At 44.8% G+C, this 19,133-nt stretch overlaps 3 protein-coding genes across 4 annotated transcripts; 1 reads left to right on the top strand and 2 right to left on the bottom strand.

The window, feature by feature from the left end:
* Positions 1-2,114: 2,114 nt before the first annotated feature.
* On the bottom strand, positions 2,115-7,278 carry LOC136496760 (kelch repeat-containing protein At3g27220-like). Its single transcript, XM_066492523.1, has 7 exons — positions 6,919-7,278; positions 5,736-5,918; positions 4,636-4,865; positions 4,162-4,332; positions 3,818-3,923; positions 3,015-3,221; positions 2,115-2,632 (listed from the first exon to the last, which is right to left on the bottom strand). The coding sequence occupies exons 1-7, from the start codon at positions 7,096-7,098 to the stop codon at positions 2,468-2,470; spliced, it is 1,242 nt and encodes a 413-aa protein (XP_066348620.1). The 5' UTR covers positions 7,099-7,278; the 3' UTR covers positions 2,115-2,467.
* A 3,708-nt stretch (positions 7,279-10,986) lies between these two features.
* LOC136497476 (malate synthase, glyoxysomal) lies at positions 10,987-13,578 on the top strand. Its single transcript, XM_066493282.1, has 5 exons — positions 10,987-11,470; positions 11,581-11,906; positions 12,044-12,374; positions 12,472-13,108; positions 13,199-13,578. Exons 1-5 carry the CDS (start codon positions 11,099-11,101, stop codon positions 13,240-13,242), a joined length of 1,710 nt encoding a protein of 569 aa, XP_066349379.1. The 5' UTR covers positions 10,987-11,098; the 3' UTR covers positions 13,243-13,578.
* A 1,420-nt stretch (positions 13,579-14,998) lies between these two features.
* Positions 14,999-19,012, bottom strand: LOC136496690 (uncharacterized). Of its 2 annotated transcripts, XR_010769108.1 has the most exons (6): positions 18,674-19,012; positions 16,780-16,936; positions 16,455-16,505; positions 15,884-15,976; positions 15,299-15,418; positions 14,999-15,197 (listed from the first exon to the last, which is right to left on the bottom strand). XR_010769108.1 is itself a non-coding variant. In XM_066492429.1 (5 exons), exons 1-5 carry the CDS (start codon positions 18,772-18,774, stop codon positions 15,350-15,352), a joined length of 471 nt encoding a protein of 156 aa, XP_066348526.1. In that variant the 5' UTR covers positions 18,775-19,011; the 3' UTR covers positions 14,999-15,349. The 2 variants fall into 2 exon arrangements, 1 of the variants encoding a protein (XP_066348526.1); XM_066492429.1 differs by having other exon boundaries at positions 14,999-15,418; positions 18,674-19,011.
* Between the last annotated feature and the right edge of the window lie 121 nt (positions 19,013-19,133).

Below are 19,133 nucleotides of genomic sequence, written 5' to 3'. Positions count from 1 at the left end.
CCAGGACCAGGAACAAGGACAAGAAGACTAAGGGGGTGTTTGGTTCTTTAGTCGCTCCTAAAATTTATATCACATTGAATATTTAGATACTAATAAAAAGCATTAAATATAGATTAATTACAAAACCAATTACATAGATGGAGGCTAATTTACGATGTGATTTTTTAAGCCTAATTAATCTATCATTAGCACATGTTTACTGTGGCATCACGTTGTCAAATCATGGCTTAATTAGGCTTAAAAGATTCGTCTCGCAAATTAGTCGCGAGTTGTGTAATTAATTTCGTAATTAGTCTATATTTAATACCTCATGCACGTGTCTAAACATTCGATGTGACAGGAATTTTAGGAACGCCTGTAGAAACCAAACATGACATAAGGTGAGCCAGAACCAAAGCCTGAGGAGGAGGGGAGTGGAGACCAAGACCTCATCATCAGCTCATGCAAATTCTAATGTTAATGTTGCGTCCGCGCGGGTGACGGCGGAAGATGACCTCGCCAATCCCATCATCTCCATGTATTGTTTCATCTTCCTCTGATGACTGCTTCTCATTTCCATTCATGGTCCATGAGCATGGATGCAGTGCTTTTGCTTTTCTTCTAGGGACACCTTTTTCACTTAATTGTGATCAGAGTCTGACTGCCTGTCTATAATCGGTGATGATTGACTTGTTTGGGGATCTGTGCTATTGCCCCGATCTGTCGATACTCATCGGAAAGACAGAGAGATGTGAGAGATGGCATACAATAATGGGAGAGTTCGTTGCTGGATTGATGTTACTGATGTCGTCGTTAGTGCTGTTATCCTTATTCAGCCAGGACAACCAATAGAAACATGCCAGCTGTCGGCAGTGCTACCGTTGCTGGATGCCTCTCCCTCGGGTGGTCGTCAACCTTCATGGACCATGAACGGAAATGAGAAGCAGTCATCAGAGGAAGATGAAGCAATCCATGGAGATGATGGGATTGGCGAGGTCGTCTTCCGCCATCACCCGCACGAGCGCAGTAGCAGCAGTAGAATTTGCATAGAGCGACTGACGAGGGCTGATACAGTGATGCATAATTGCATAGACATAATGGGAACTCCACACCGTTTGCGACTGCGAGCGAACACAAGTGGCAGAATTAGGGTCTTGTACGCCGGATCGGAGGGGCCTGAAAGAAGGTTCCTTCTTCACGTTCTGGGATTCAAAGTTCCTACATCCATCCACGTCCAATCAAAATCAACCGGGCTTAGTCCAACTGAACTGTCGCGGTAAGCGTCAGAGGTAGGAGTAGTAGGAAACATCAACGTCCAGTAAAATCACCCGAATTTAGCGAATTGTTTCCTAGTGTGATTGCAAATCAGTTGTCTGAGCCTACACACAATGCCTGGAGGAGACCGTCGACCGGTGAGTCCAAGTCTAGCGCATGTGCGGCTCGTTAGTCCATCACTGTTCAGCTTTTACTGTTTCATCGAGAGCATCCAAAGAACTACTGGTCGTCGTGGTCCAGCTCCAGCCGGGAAAGGAAGGGCAAGGCAAGCTACTTGGATAGTGACGTGTGTGTTCATCACACCCTGATCTCAGCAAGTGCATCCCTGAGCTGAGCGAAGTATTGGCTACAGTACTCCACGAAGAATGCTAGACCTGAAAAGCTGGTAGCTGGATGCATCAAAATGTCGAAAGCTTGGAATGCTACAAAATCAGAAGCAATATATGAATTTCGAGAAGAAGAAGAAGAAGAAAGTCCCAAGAACAGCGAAACCAGAAGGACAGTTGCAGGTGCTCGGGATCACCTTCTGAGTTTCGCTGTCTTCTGGATACGGTTATGCGAGCGTGGTCAGTGCAGGTACTCATGGGAATGGATTATGTGGCCATCAACAGACAACAGCAACAAGCCCAGCATTTCACGTCACAAACAAGTTACAAGTTAAAGAACGCAAGGACCGCAATCCTTCCAGCACATCTGATCGCATGACAAGCCAATCCAGATACTTTATACTTTATTATTTTAACACGGGCGTAAAGTACCAGGAATCAGTGGAAATACTCTCATCACTCACAGAAAGCATGTGATGCGAAAGTAAAGAGGGCCCAAGTCAACCATAACAATGGCTCAAGTTGAAGTTGAGATTAATTTTAGAAGATATCCAATCGATTCACTACCCACTACAGACGAGTGCACGAGCTAAATAAATGAAGGTATATGCTACAACTTACAAGATTGCGACAGCCCCTGGACAGTCGATCGATTCTCTGTAGTCTGTACTAGATGGTGCAAAAGCTGGTGATCCTAGGGTATAACTAATAAAAGAATAAACATACAACACCCCGGTGGCAATGGCTTGACGTGACAGTCCACGAAGCCACCCATTTCACCTAAGATAACCAAGAAAGAACTCGCCCAGCATTGGGGGATTGAAACAGAAGTACCCCAAAAAAAAACACAATGAACGGCTTAGTCATATCAGTTCTTCTAAAGGAAATCACAGATGCAATTTAGTTCTCCACATGCACCCAACAACCTTTTTAGGAGATGGGTCTTTTGGTCCTTTGTCTCGTTGCCCAGAAGTGAAATATAGCCAGCCATCCCAATATCCTACCAACGTGGTCTTGATTCGGAAAGGTAACCGCCCAATCACACTCCATTCCTGCAGATGGAGGTTCAATAGCGTCACGATGGCATGCCAAGGGCCACAAATCCACAATGATTTACAAAATGCGATTTTGATACATTCTTATCATGTTTCCTGTTCCTCACCAAATTATGTACTTTTTCAGCATCATGGGAATGTAAATTTCAGCGATAGAAAGTTTAACAAGATTTTAGTTGCTTTTGTGTCAAATACACAGCAGAATGCTGACGCAATACCATCTGATGCTATTAACAAAAGCATGAAAACCCATTGAAAAGAAACAACAGCTACATCTTCAACGAGCATGCTCTGTTTCCTCCAATTTCCCATCCTTTTCTGAACTATCTTTACAAATAACAGGAAACAAAGAAACCGGGGGGGGGGGGGGGGGATGTACCAGTGTATCCAGATTGAACCGAAATACTTCACCAACCATCACCATCTTTTTAGTTATTGGGTGCTTCTCTGTGCTTCCTCCAGCAATAACAAGAGAATTGTTGACATTCACCCAAGCAAATTCTATATGTGAATCTGGTTTTGGCATAGGTGGAAGTTCCTTCCAAGTCGTTCCATCATCAAGCATATAAACATTACTATACACAACCTGCACAAACAGAATGTAGTTTTTTTAAAACAGGGGCAATAACAAAGATAAACAAATAGTGCAAATAAAGTTCCTTCCAAGTCGTTCCATCATCAAGCATATAAACATTACTATACACAACCTGCACAAACAGAATGTAGTTTTTTAAAACAGGGGCAATAACAAAGATAAACAAATAGTGCAAATAGGAAGGTTAGAAAATAGTGAAACTAGAATGTCACATTTAACTAGTACTTTTGGATTGATTCTGGTCTCAACTCAAAACCATCAACTATGGCAATGCTTGAATATATGCGATATATGATAGCTTCATAGTTAAATCAAACCAAATGTCTTTATCATTTGCTTTTTTCTTAAAAAAATGCAGTGCACATGATGCCAATCCACTTTCTGGTGAAATTAGGTCCTCCATTATTTATTGAACAAAGTAGGTGCAGCGTGTGTGGTGCTTAGATGCTTATTTACTAGACTTAATCATGCACAACATATGGTTAAGTTATCTTTAACGCAGGGAATTGATCTCAGTTGATCTTAAAACATAGGGACCACATAATGTGCATCAATTAGCTATAAGAATGAGTTGCATATCAACATACCTCACTTCTTCTAACACACTTAAATATAGGAGACCCAGGCTTGGCCATGAAATCACCTTCTTGACCACCGATAACAAGGAGTTTATCATTTGCAACAACACAAGCCCTGGTAGTAAAAGAAAATATCTTCATAAGAACTTCAGCAACTTCTTATAAAGTTCTTTGTACGCTGCAACCAAATATAGAAAAACATTTCCTAGAAGCATAAATGTTGCCCGGAGCATAAGAAAAGTGGAAGTGCAAAGCGCCAAAATGCCAAGACAGCCTAGGGCATAGGCAACTAGCAGCATGCTTTCCAATAAAAATGACAGCTGCTGATAACACAGGAAGGGAAAGTTCGAGACCTATGAGGACCTCCACGCGGTATTGGTATTTCGCTCCTCCACTCTTTCTCCAATGCTTTGCCATCCTTTACAGCAAGACTCCAGTGTTCATGCCCAGGTTCATGCCTATCCTCCTTGCTGCCACCCATCACATGAAGTCTGCCTCTCCAAAGTTGTGTTGCTGGAGCATATCTAAACAGAAGAATTTTAGTTGGAAAGATATTTGGTTCAAGTTCTTTACAGCCTACAAGTTGACCAAATATTCAGACAGTATTTGCAATAGCAGGATCAGTGGCAGAGTACAGTTAAAAATCTGGTGGTGCAAACTTCTATGCATCTAATACAAATACAATATTATATGGTGGAAAATGAAATTTCTAGTAAATCTGTTCCATGGTGGTACCTGTGCGTCACCCTGCCCTACATGGGACTAACAACTTTCAAGTGCAAGTAATGCATGGATGCCCAATTTTAAAAAATAAAAGAAGATAGTACCTAGGAACTGGCAATGGTGGCAAATCATGCCATTCTTTTGTTTCTGTGTCCAATACAAAATTTCGGGCTGTTGGTCCCCTACATTGTGGACCATACTGCCCAGTTACCACATAGATGAATCTTCCATCAGTAACCATCCCCAAATGTGAATGTGCCATGTCCTTGGGCATGTCAAATCTTCCACCCCATGTATCATCCGAGAAATTGTATATATCAACATGAGAATGCACCTAAAATAAAAAGAAAAAGGAAATTCCTTAAGGAAGGCAACTTGCTTAACATATTGAAATAACTCACATCTAACTGCAGTTTTTTTCAATTAAGAAAAAAAAACCCATGGAATAGAACACCAGGGTGACATTTGCATTCTGCTATTACTAAATATAATTGAAAGTCCAGCAATGTTAGTATTATTATAATGGCATGAAACTGCCATTTCTATTAATAAAGAAGAAATTTACATGTAAGTCACCTACATGGAAAAGGAAAAGAAAAGACTTTGCAAGGGGGTTCCAAGCTAGGCTCGTACCACCAAAGAAGCTAAGAAAGATGCACCAGCAAGGCCCCAAGTTTAACCCTCCTCCCTAGTTTTACTCTGATCCCATCTACATAACAAACAATATAATTGCATAGAAAAGGAGCCTTCGCAATGTTATTACTTGTTATGTAGATGGGATCAGAGCAAACACTAATATATAGCACAATAATTCAAGCGTATTTCATTATGTAAGAGCATACATGAGTACATGACTTGAATGGTCAGGACTAACTAGAGCTTGCTAATCTCAATAACTTCAGGTAACTTAGCTTAAATTGAATGAATAGGGTATAATACCAGTACAATCAGTCTATTTCACAACTTGGCAACTTGGTAATACGTCCTTTAATGAATGCAAGAGTATATAAGTAGCTATCTTGAGCTATCATTCAAATCTACAGTGACAAATACTTTTTTCTATTATGCCTTCCAAAATATAAAGTGAAATCATCATGTGCAAGAGGGTATAACTGCGCCATATATAAAGTGTAGAAAAGTAGATATCTTGAAACACAAAGCATGATGGTATAGGATAATGGAAGATATCAGGCAGGTTTCTCACATGGTTAATGGTGCCATATCCAGCAAATACATACAAGAGATTCTTAATTTGTATAGCAGCAACCATCCCAAACGGGGCCACAGGTGCTTCAGCCATCTCCTCCCATTTTAGTTCTGGAGCTGGCAAGTCCGCAAAAGTTGCATTTATGTCAGTCGAACCTACAGATTTCTTGTCCTCCTTAATCTGTACAAGATTATAAAAATGACTAGTCTTGAGAGAGGCCATGTAGCAACTAGGCAACATGACAAGAATAAAAAACGAAGTAAAGTTGCAAATAGAATCCAATGTAACAGACTTTTAGACCAAGTGATAACTGACAATTCCTCACGGCATATGTCATTACATACAAAAAATAATGCAAAACGTCCAATCACGTAACAGAACTTTACACATTGTTTACTACTGTATGATACCAAATGATCCGAGCAAAAACTGGTGTGATGCCAAAGTCATGTCAACTAGACATATGCAAGATATTATATACAGTTGTTATCATGCTAAATTAATGTCATCTAGGCAAAAGTATGATAACAAATGTGAATGGACAATATATTTCTTCTTCTGCACATGGAAAACTGAAAAGATAACTCTCCTAGTTTTCTGGTCAATGTACTCTACTTTTACACATAGGACCTAGATTTCAAATTAGATTGCTGTGAAGTGTTGAATATGCTTATAAAAGCAAAACGACATGTTCCTATGGCAACCTATGGAAATTATAAATACTACACTACTCAAGCAAATGTGCAGCAAAGTGCAGGTGTTATGCTAATTGAAAACTAATGCGCATAATCCACAAGCAGAAGCTGTAGCATTGTAGGAAAAAGGACTACTATAGCCAAGGATCACAACCAGAGTATCTCCATTCCTGTGAGGCGTGAAATTCAAATGAACCCACAAATCTATCGCTAAATTTCACGCATAACACGTAATGGCTGCAAATATATGGACTGCATTAGGTCGAGCAAATTCCCCAGTCAAGCAAGCATGTTCAGCTCAGCTGATCAACACGCATACGTTTCCCAATTCCTCCCTGATTCCCACCAGATCTCTCCAATCCCGTACGCGCGTCGGTAATACGCTCCCCAGCCCTACCACGGAGGACTAACGCTTGAGCCCAGCGGCAAGCCGGCAGCAATCTCGCATCCCTAAGCATTGGGCTTGAGAAAGAGGGAGGCTTCACCTTCTTCGCGACGGGCGGCGTCGAACTGGTGGGGCTGGTGTGGAGGTTAAGCCTGGAGGACCAGACTGCCGAGGACGAAGCCCAGAGGTAGTCGGCGACGAGGACGAGGCCGAGGATGGCGACGACGGCGAGCGCCACCAAGTGCTTCGACGCCCGTGCCTTCGCCGCCGGCCGCGCCATCGGCGGGCGGCTACGACGGAAGGACTAGAGAAGGTGGACGCAGCGGGGACGTGGAGGGGAGCGCGTCGGTGGCATTGACGGCGGATCGGCGTTCGGCGCGGCGACTTGTAGCGAATTGAAGTGACGGTGCGAAAAGAAAGACCGGTGGATGGATGCTGGATACGCGTGCGTAGAGAGAGAACGAGGAAAATACGGTAGCACGACGACGTTCTTTAGATTTTGTATTAGGGTTAGGGGAAGCTCGTAATATAATATGATTTTTTCAGATAAATGTACTATGATATATATATATATATATGTGTGTGTGTGTGTGTGTGATATTTTCTCTTGTTAAAAAATTTGTTGTGGACGTCTATGAAAATTTTATATATATTCACGACATAAAATTGCCCATGGCTGAATTCATTACGGAATTTTTTTAATGCTCATGTATTTTTTGGAAGTCAAACTAAACAACTTTGGCTGAGGACAAACACAGATGAACTTTAGGTAACTATTTGATTTTTTAAATGTAACTATTTGATTTTGGCTGTAAATATAGATGCAAGTTCTAATTACTTGGATCATTAGATCGATCAAACACTTGTTCAAATAAATTAGAACATTTCGCATAATTTAAGTGAGTGGAGAAATAAACTTTAATAGTATTTAACCATACTTAGTTAACTGATAAAAAACTACTACTGTATATCCACTTGCATCCTTACCAATACGCATTAATTAATTATTACCCTTTTGTATAGACAGAATATGAGTATTTACTCTTTTTGATTGATAACCAATTATCCGCACCTTCTAATCCATTTTCATAAAAGGTATCAGTTCTCCTCTCCCCCCTCTAAAATATATAAAAAAAACTAAATTGTCCTAAGTTAAACTTCTCTAAATTTGATAAGTATATTAAAAAATATAAAGTCTACTTTTTACCATTAAACTATTGCCAAACCTAGTTTTAGTTATCAAACTCCAAGACCGGATATCTTTGGTCATCAAACTAGCAAAACCAGATAATTTTAGCCGGGTTTCAAAGATGATTTTACTAATATATTTAAAATAATAAAATATAATTTAACATTTAAAATTTATAGAAATTTATTTTAAACTTGCCAAATAATGCATGGCGGGACCATATTGCCTATCTCAATAGCTTGTCACCTACCTAGCATGGCCAGCGCTGCTGGAAAGCTGTGTACGGGGAAAGTGGAAGATAAAAAAGTATCATTGTGTGGATGACATAGGGATCACACACGTTTGTGTTCATGGTGCACCATTGTACAAGTTTAGTGATTTAGAAATAGTTTTCGGAGCTCACAAACCTAGGTGGTATATTGTGAGAAGTTTATGGGCTATCGATATATTTAACTTGGGTTTTTTTTGTGTTCTTGCCCCTTATTTTGAAGTGCAATTATGATTTTGCTCTCGTTTTTTTAACTTTATGATTTTGCCCTTCACTACTAGCAAGTCAATGCGATTTTGCCCCTGGTCTTTGTGAATTTGCCATTGTTTTGACTATTGACTAGGGGCAAAATCGGGGCAAAATCGCATTGATTTGCTCGTAGTGAAGGGCAAAATCACAAAGTTAGAAAAACGAGGGCAAAATCACAATTACACATCAAAGTAAAGGCAAGAACACAAGAGCCTTATTTAACTTTGTAAGAAGAACTAAACAAATAATGAAAGGCCATCAATATTATTTGGCGCATACATATGTACATATGGATCATTCATTTCACGTACTTCATTTGTTTCGAATTGTATTGATTCGCCTTGATTCAAACTTGTCTAATTTTAATTAAGTTTATAAAAAAATATATGAACATCTATAGTATCAAAATGTATCCACTATCGAATATAGTTTGATGTGGTAAACACGGCAAAAGTTAGAGATGTTTGATTTAGAATAAAATTAAAACAATTTACAATTTATAGAATGGATAAAGCAACATATTAGCATAGAACCAACGACGAACAACAATTGTGCGTCTTACAGAAGTAAATGACTTGTGGCAGATTACCTAAACAGTACCTCCGGCTCAACATGTTGTGGTTTCATAATACGTTCATAGCTGGGCAAATTACCATTTTACTTCAGTTAAGTTTTTAAAGTCTATATATCTATTAATAGATGCACGTCTGCTACTTGGTGAAATGCACCAGAAATGATAATATAATAACATTAGTAAAGAAGGATAAGAGTGGAAGTAGTTAGTTAAAGTCACCTCAAAACCGTAGAACGACTGGACAGGGTGTATTTTAAAAATAGAGAAGGAAAGCTAAAATGGCATCATATTATGAACGGGGAAGTGGCTTCAATCCACACTCACCCTGGATTCTCACGTGACACGCACAAACGCACTACTATCTCGGTGTGGGAGCGTGCACAGCCCACGAAGGCCCACGATAGGCGCGGACGAGAGTCGACGAGGCACCGAGCAGATGGCCCAGTTGGTAACCTCGCGGCAGCCGTCCAACGTCGAACGTCACCGACGCCGCCGGGGGCCCGAAGGCCACAGCGCGGCGATGCCCAGGCCGCGCCCCCACTCACCGCTGGCGGGCACGCCACACGAGACTAAGCCTGGGTAAAATACCCGATACCCATTACTCATACCCGAATTATCCGAACCCGGACCCGAATTACCCGAACCCGAGGTACCCGATCCCAAATTCGGATAGCGATTTTGATTACCCGAAATTAGTTTGGGTAATTCGGGTAATATCCTCCGGTACCCAAACTACCCGAACTACCCAAAGATTTGTTTTTGTCTTTGTATTTATCATGTGTTGTTAGCTGAACCATTTAACTTATCACTTTATTAGAATATAATTCTCTCTATTTGAATGAGTGACTGTAATATATTATTCTCTACAAATTGCTATTGAAATTCTATACAAATTGCTGCTGAAATTATGTATAGATCGCTACTGAAATTTAGTGTAGTTGGTTGTTTTCTGTAAATTTAGGTATATCGGGTAATACCCGAACCCGAACCCGAATTATCGGGTACCCGAATTTGCGGGTAGTGTTTTTTCGGGGGTAATATCGGGTAGCAATTTTCATTACTTGAATTTTGAATTACCCGAATTACTCAACCTGAAAAAATCAGGTAACCCGAACGGCCAGGCTTACACGAGACCGTCCCGTCCGCACCGCGCCGTGCTTGCCAAGAAAAGTTGTCACGTACGCAGGACTCGTGCAAAGCTCGTCCCGGCCGGCCGAGCGGGATATCTGTCCCGCTCCCGCCGGCCACACCGCATAGGCAGCGAGCGAGAGCGAGCAACTCGGACCGGTGGGTGTTGTCAAAAAAAAAAAAAAAAAAAACTCGGACCGGTGGGCTTGCACCACGACGCCACCGCGCCACGGCTCTCCAGCTACGGCTACGCCAACGCCAACGCCATACTGGGCAGACGGATCGGATAAGAACAGGAGCAGAAGCGGCCAACTGCGGCTGGTAGAAGTTGAGCCAACACTCCTGCTCACGCCTCACGGTGTGCCGGAGTGATAAGCTACGCCTACACACACCCATGCTTATCCCTCGTACGCTGACGCGTGCATGAGAGGGGCCTTATCGTAACCACCACCACGTTGTTGCCATGCTTCAGCTCCTTTTTCGTTGTTTCTCCTTTGGAATGGACGGCTCGTCATTCTTCACTGTACACTTGCTTCATCCATGTCATCAATAATTCGGCGTACCTACGATCTCTGTCACGCATGACGTCAGCCTGCTGTTCGGTGTGGGGATTTCTCTCTGGGGACGGTGTCACTAGCACGAGCCGCCGGCCGCCAGACGCAGTCCCGGGCGTCACCATGCGGAAATAGAAGATCGCTACACATTCACTCCTGCGCTCTCGCCTCTCTCAGTCTCTCACCATATATATCGGCTCTCCCTGGACACCAGAGAAAAACACGCGCACACTTCAAGTTCGACACGAGCTGCACGCTCCTCAATTCCCACTCCCATCACCACCCAGTGCTCTGGTCTGCTCACGCCGAACGCTTTCGATGGCTGCGAGCACCGCGGCGGCGCCGGCGCCATGCTACGACGCGCCGGAGGGCGTGGACGTCCGGGGCCGGTACGACCGGGAGTTCGCGTCCATCCTCACCCGCGACGCGCTGGCCTTCGTGGCCGGCCTGCAGCGCGAGTTCCGCGGCGCCGTCCGCTACGCCATGGAGCAGCGGCGGGAGGCCCAGCGGCGGTACGACGCCGGCGAGCTGCCGCGGTTCGACCCAGCCACGAGGCTCGTGCGCGACGGGGACTGGACGTGCGCGCCCGTTCCGCCGGCCGTGGCCGATCGCACCGTGGAGATCACGGGCCCCGCCGAGCCGCGGAAGATGGTCATCAACGCGCTCAACTCCGGCGCCAAGGTCTTCATGGTAAGCATACACACGCGTGCAAACTTGGCTCTGGCTGGTGTACGTACGGGTGAATGGATGAAGCACATGTGATGTGTCGACCGTTCTGAGCTGAGAAAAAAACGTGGCAGGCTGACTTTGAGGACGCGCTGTCGCCGACGTGGGAGAACCTAATGCACGGGCAGGTCAACCTGCGGGACGCCGTGGCTGGCACCATCAGCTTCCACGACGCGGCGCGCGGGCGGGAGTACAAGCTCAACGACCGAACCGCCAAGCTCTTCGTCCGCCCCCGCGGCTGGCACCTCCCCGAGGCGCACATCCTCATCGACGGGGAGCCGGCCATCGGCTGCCTCGTCGACTTCGGCCTTTACTTCTTCCACAACCACGCTGCCTTCCACGCCGGCCAGGGCGCCGGCTTTGGCCCATTCTTTTACCTGCCCAAGATGGAGCACTCCAGGTACGTGCGTGGCAGTACGTGCCGCACGCCGGCCCATATGAACACGTGCCTCGGTGGTGCGTGCACGGTGCACCACACACGTACATGTGCGCAGCAGTGACGTGACTCATTGGACGCTCGCTCGTCGTCTGCTGCAGGGAAGCGAGGATTTGGAACGGGGTGTTCCAGAGAGCCGAGAAAGCTGTTGGGATCGAGCCGGGGAGCATCCGGGCGACGGTGCTGGTGGAGACGTTGCCGGCGGTCTTCCAGATGAACGAGATCCTGCATGAGCTGCGCGAACACTCGGCGGGGCTCAACTGCGGCCGCTGGGACTACATCTTCAGCTACGTAAAGACGTTCCGCGCCCACCCGGACCGCCTCCTCCCCGACCGCGCCCTCGTCGGCATGGCCCAGCACTTCATGAGCTCCTACTCCCACCTCCTCATCCACACCTGCCACCGCCGCGGCGTCCACGCCATGGGCGGCATGGTAAGCTCACCGTATATCCCCGGCGGCGGCGTCCACGCATGCGCGCGGTCGACGTCACGTGACTAACCGTGCAACGAACGAACTCAATCGCACGCAGGCAGCTCAGATTCCGATCAAGGACGACGCGGCGGCGAACGAGGCGGCGCTGGAGCTGGTGCGCAAGGACAAGCTGAGGGAGGTGCGCGCGGGGCACGACGGCACGTGGGCGGCGCACCCGGGGCTCATCCCGGCGATCCGGGAGGTCTTCGAGGGCCACCTCGGCGGGAGGCAGAACCAGATCGGCGACGCCGCGGGGCACGAGGGCGCCAGCGTCAGAGAGGAGGACCTCATCCAGCCGCCGCGTGGCGCGCGCACCGTGGACGGCCTGCGGCTCAACGTCCGCGTGGGCGTGCAGTACCTCGCGGCGTGGCTGGCTGGCTCCGGCTCCGTCCCGCTGTACAACCTGATGGAGGACGCGGCCACCGCCGAGATCAGCCGCGTCCAGAACTGGCAGTGGCTGCGCCACGGCGCGGCGCTGGACGCTGGCGGCGTGGAGGTGCGCGCGACGCCCGAGCTGCTCGCACGCGTCGTCGAGGAGGAGATGGCCAGGGTCGAGGCGGAGGTCGGCCACGAGAGGTTCCGAAAGGGGCGGTATGCGGAGGCAGGCAGGATCTTCAGCCGGCAGTGCACCACGCCGGAGCTGGACGACTTCCTCACGCTCGACGCGTACAACCTCATCGTGGCGCACCATCCAGGTGCTTCACCGTGCAAGCTCTGAATACACGCATATGCTTTTGTTGGCAGTGCAATCACTTTCAGAAATAACATCTCGCTGTATAATGCAGCCATCACAGCCATCGAAATAAGGACGGATGACCATCAAACATGATATAGATATGAACTGCCTTGTAAAGCACACTGCATATTATCTGCTCTGGGAGTCTGTTTGCTTTTATCGTGCTTATATATGATAATATGGTGGTCTATGCAATAAACTAAGGTTCAGTTGAACCTGGAAGGACAACTGCACAGACCGGTATGAGAGTACCGAGACTATCTTTCACCCTCAGAACTACCGCTCTAAAACGTGGGTCCTTTTAATTTTATAAATCAAATTTCTTTAACTTTAATCACGCTTATAGAGACTAGCACCCGGACGTCTACATCCACGCTGCATTCCGTTTTTCGCGCGCCGACAATCCATGTCCACGCTCGCGCCAGCACGCCCCTGCCAGCGTCTGTGTTTCGCGCGCCCACGCTGGGCCATGCCGTCCGGACGCTGCCCGCGCCACCGGACCACGTGCGGGGACCGCCCGCGCCCCTTTCGCTTCTCACGTGCATTCCAACATGTGCAACACCCGTTTTATTTTTAAAATATTCAGATACAACACTTGCAACATACGTCTGAAGACGGATGAAACACTTAAAATATGCGTATAAAACACTTGCAAAAAAAACCCTGAAAAAATATTTGAAACCATTGTAAACATACGGAAGATCCAGATAAAACACTCGCAACATATGTGTGAAACATATGCAACATCCAGATAAACACACTTGCAACATGCGTCTGAAAAAACAAATAAAACATTGGGAGCAGAAGCTTGCAACATCCGTGTACAACCATTACAGCATATGGTATATCCCGATATACTTTTGCAACATCCATATGAAACACTTGAACAAACCTATAAAACGTCTGAAACACTACATACGCTTCCAACATGAGTTTCTCACCTATTTTTCCAGAGGACGCAAAGCAGAGCGGAGAACGGCCAGTTCCGACGGCCGAGGATGGTGGTCCGGCCTGGTAGCGGCCAGCTGCGCCTACGCCTAGCTTGGGCCTGACCAACGACTGCCCCCTCTCCTGGCCGCCTGGCCACACACGGCGGGCGACACCTGCAAGTAGAGATGGAGGATGAAGAGGGAGGAAGGCGGCCGCCGCTGCTCGGATCCGAGGAGATGGAGGATGGAGGCCGCTGGTTGGATGAGCGTGGTGCAGAACATCGCTGCGAGGCGGTCGCATAGTGGGCGGGCGAATAAGCAGCCATGACGCGGCTGACGGATGAGCGGAGTGAGGATTTTTTTTTTTTTTGAGAGACGGGCCGATCATGCGCATGTCTGAGAGCCACGTCTGGACGGGAGTCACGGGACAGACGCCCGTGGCATATCATCATAAATAGAGAAAACAAATATATTACTGCATCAAATTATATACACTATTGGGGAGCGAGGACCAAACTTGTTTAACGTGTTCTGTCAAGATGTTTAATTAAAATTTCTTGCCAAAGAATTCCTGATCAAAACAGAGTAAATGAACTCCAATATACATACATCACCTTGTCAATTCATACAAGGTTTGTCTAGAATCTGGAGCTATCATGAATCACTGTAGAAACAAAACGAACAATGGCATCACCCCGCAGCTTGAGATATCAATGAACCGCACTAAAGAACCTAAAAAGTACTCCATCCGTTTCAAATTATAAGATATTCTGTCTTTTCTAAATACATATTGTAAGCTGTTTTTTTGTTGAATTACAATAAATTGTAAGCTGTGCTGCCTTTTCTAAATACATAGCTTTAACTATATATCTAGACATAATGTATATTTAGATACGTAGCAAAAATAACTTGTCTAGAAAAGCCAGAATAACTTACAATTTGGAATAGAGGGAGTATAAAGCAAATGTGGTTGCATGGGATCGACCATACTGATCACTACTGCAAAATGATCTTACTGCTGCTGATTGTATAACAAAGCTTCCATTTCACCGTGGTTGGAATTGAAAGTAAGTAACATTTTCAGATTTACAGCAACCAACTCGAGCTACAGCCTGTATCCTACAGTCCAGATCTAAATTCGGTTAGAACTTTGTCACTATCAAACACTTGGGCAACCAGATTCAAGGGGAGATCATGCTTTCATGCTTTATAGCCATCACCAGCGAGATATTAGGTTATCATCTGTCACGACATCCAGGAACAACATTTGACTAAGACCTCCCGAGAGCAAAATGCATAACGACAGCCATGAGGATTCCAAGGATGCAACCGGCCACAACCTGACATGTCCAAAGAAAGAATATATTACACCTAGAATGTTGCATGTACTATCTGATTGTGTCTGCTGTCAAACTGCTGTGTCAGACTATTAGAAGAGAAGTTCAATCATCAGAGGTGATAACGATGGTATATAGGATAAAGGAAATAGGCACATCTTGTTATCTGCACATGTGAAAATGTTCTTAAGTTCATTTGCATTTTAAGCAATTTTCAGGATAGTGAGGTTTTTACACGCTGAAACTGATTGTCGACCACAGGTTAGGAATGCTGTAGCCTATAGTTACCAAAGTGCATCTAGCATCTCATATATCCATTGTTTGAGTGACATTGAATAAGTTCATTATACAATGCCCTGAAAAAGAATGGACTCTATCTTCATTGAGTACGGATTGTCTTTCCTAACCGGTAAGGCCACAGAATAGTTAAAACATCAAGGGAGGTAAATATGAAGCATTTAACTCAACCTGAGGAACAGTATGTCCAAGGATTTCACGCAGTGGCTTTGTCACTGATAATGGGTGTTCCTCTGGCAGCTCATAGACAATTTGATTCAGCACCTGAAAGGATTTGCATAAACAGCACAAGCATCCATCTTGCCTTGTTACAGGAATTTGAAAATATCATTTAAAATGAGATATTATATCTTCAAAATTTTAACCAAATAAATTTGACATGAACTGGTGACAGCGCATGTAAACAGGACAGAAGTATCATTTCATAAGAAAACGTTACTTCATGCTAATCACATTTGGATGTCAATGAAGAATTTCAAAAGTACAATTTTCATTCAATTTTGCACGCATAAAAGTGAAGTGTTTTGACAACAGAACATCTCAGATAAGGATACTCTTCAATGACTTATTTATTAAGTTCCTCATGAAAATGGCAGATATCATCCAGGAAAATATACAAATTTTTATGCCAATAGCAGAAAACTTATCAATGTAACTAAAGCCAAATAGCAATTTTGCAGAAAATGTTGTGTTCTCTTTAAACACAAGGCCATATATGAGTATTAGGGTGACGGTGGCAAACCTCTGCCTGCTTTCCGGCATGTAACCGAACTCCAAAAGCATCATGCATAACCTGCAAACAAAAGTAAAAACTAAGTCAAATCAAAGGTTGCATTCATAAGAAAGCAAGATATCCACATCCTTGACTCACTGCAAGAAGTAGATCAACCCTGAGTACTGTTATCAAAATGCAGTTCAAGCAGTAGTTCAATATGAAAAGACATGCAAAGTACCTAAATGCAGAAGAGCTAAATCAAGCTAACAAATTAGAACAAACTAGTCCAGTATTTTGTACAACTAGACAAACAATTAAAAAAATGAATAAATAACTTCAATAATGTTCGCACCACACATGCAAAGATTAGTGCAGTTGCAAATGTTGCACTCCGAAAGCCTTCTTGGATTCCCACAGCCACTGCAAGTGCTATCACTGTAGCTGAGTGGGATGATGGCATCCCTCCAGAAGCTATAAACTGTCTGGCATCCCACCGACCATCTTTGTACCTACAACAAAGCATTGTGAGGATAAGAGTCAGGAAAACATTTGAAACAAATATATAAACAGAAATAGACAGCCATCATCAGAGTATACACTACGGTGATATGGACCAAAAATCTATCATATCTGAATTTGGTTTGATTTAGGCATCATTACCATTCCTATGCTAAGATGGATTCCCTTGCACGATACATAAGGATTTAAATATGTCATTTAAAATACATATAATTAATTTATTGATGTCTGTGAGTTTCTTCACTCCTTTTTCTCCAAATGGATTATGGTCATGTAATTACAGCAGAGAAAATCTATTCTTAACAAACTAGCTGAGATAATGACAACAAGGTATATGAGACCAAATCCAGTTACATAGTGCGCCCAAAATTTTTGCCCTGATGCCAATTAGGTGTTTGCATGATTGCGTCATCAAACGGTCACCAAGCAACCAGTTTTGTCAACAATATCGGACTTGTAAAAAACATATCCTTATGGTACTGTGCAGCTAAAAACAGTGAGACAATTAACTCCAATGGCAATGGCAGGGCCTATTTTCATGCACCAAAACCAGATAGCAAAGCTACCATCTATGTTGACCTAATCTTCCAATGTTATCAAGGAAGAACAAAAGTTGTTTAGATTAGTTACCATATATACCTACAACTGTTGGTTGTAACTAACATAAACAGTATGTGACCAAACACAAGCAAATTGACATAACCAAGCTAGTGCAACACTGAACAAGCTGGGATATTTGTTTTAGCATTCCAAATAGAACCAGAATAACTGTTGTTCCAATGCACTTCATACCTAATTTGGCTAGCACAAATATGTTCTCAGATTACCAGGAAAGCCAGATAACTAATAATCTGGTGAGATAATCTTCCAATACTATCAAGGAAGAACCAGAGTAATTTGGATTGCTTACCATACTTACAGCCATTGTGCCCTTATAACCAACATAAACAGTATGCAAACAAACACAAAAAATCCAATCTGCTCCCATTGAACATACTGGGATACTTGATTTAGCATTCACAATAGAATCAGAATACAGGTTATGGGCAGTAGAGCCCTGAATGGCGAGCAGAATTCTGGATTCCAAAGTGCTCCATACGTGATTTGCACAACACTAACATGCTCTAAGTGCTAACAGCAAAAACCAAAAAAATAATAATGTGCTCCCAAGTGGTGTCTCCACTACTTCTCAGTACAAAACATCAAAAGAAAAAAGAAGGATCGCAAAAATTTCTATGGGGGCAATAAAATGGCCGTCCAACTCCCACACCACATGCATTTGGTGTTTCTGTTACCTCTCATATACAAAATATCCTATTCATACTTCATGATTGCATATTTTGCAAGAGCAGTGAAGCGGGGGGGGGGGGGGGGGGGGGGGGGGGGGGGGGGGGGGGGGGGGTGGTGGTGAAGGAACTACAGCTATCATATGATCTGCGGTCTAGCGTGCAAACCGAGCAACCGAACAAAAAATTACCTATAAAATCACTAGACACAGGCAACCATGAAACATCTATGTACTTGGCCGACAATCTACGAACCGCACAACCACGAAAATTTCATAAAATTCCCTTGGGCTAAGTATTGCTCGCACGGGAGCACCGAAAGCATAAGCAACAGCGACGCGCCCACCGGAGGATCCAAATCACCGCACAGAAATGCAGCGGCGGGGCGGAGGCACGAGCGGGGGACGGGGCGGAGGGTGTACAACTGGCGGGTTGACTCACCAGGTGGTTAAGAACTTGGAGGACTGCGCGACGGCGAACGCGAGGAGCGCCGCGACAAGCGGGTAGTTCACCAAGCCCGGTGCGGCGGCGGCCGCCCCCATCTCGAAGCTCCTCTCGCCCTCTTCTCCTCCCTCCGGCAGGAGGAGTACCCTCCCTGCCCCGGAAGATGCGAATCCGCCGCGAGGAAGCAACCGCGAGGGAGGGAGAGGGAGAAAGGACGAGGAGGCTTCTGGGTTTAACGATTGTTTGACGAGCGCCTCGCTGTTTATTCTTTCGTCGGCGCTTTTGGCTTCGTATCTATTATCTGCGTGGAGCTCGTAGCCTCGTAGGTTCTTCTTGTAGCAATATCCTTTGTAAATACACGTACCGCGTATTCTTCGGGAAAATCTTCTTCCCCTTTTATTTCTCTCTTGTAAATACACGTACCGCGTACGACGGTACGAGCTACGACTGTCCAGCC

This window comes from Miscanthus floridulus, chromosome 12 (genome assembly GCF_019320115.1).
Source record: "Miscanthus floridulus cultivar M001 chromosome 12, ASM1932011v1, whole genome shotgun sequence".
Classification (NCBI taxonomy): Eukaryota; Viridiplantae; Streptophyta; class Magnoliopsida; order Poales; family Poaceae; genus Miscanthus; species Miscanthus floridulus.
Note: the sequence above shows the minus strand (reverse complement) of the source record. Positions and strands in the feature narration are given on the sequence as shown.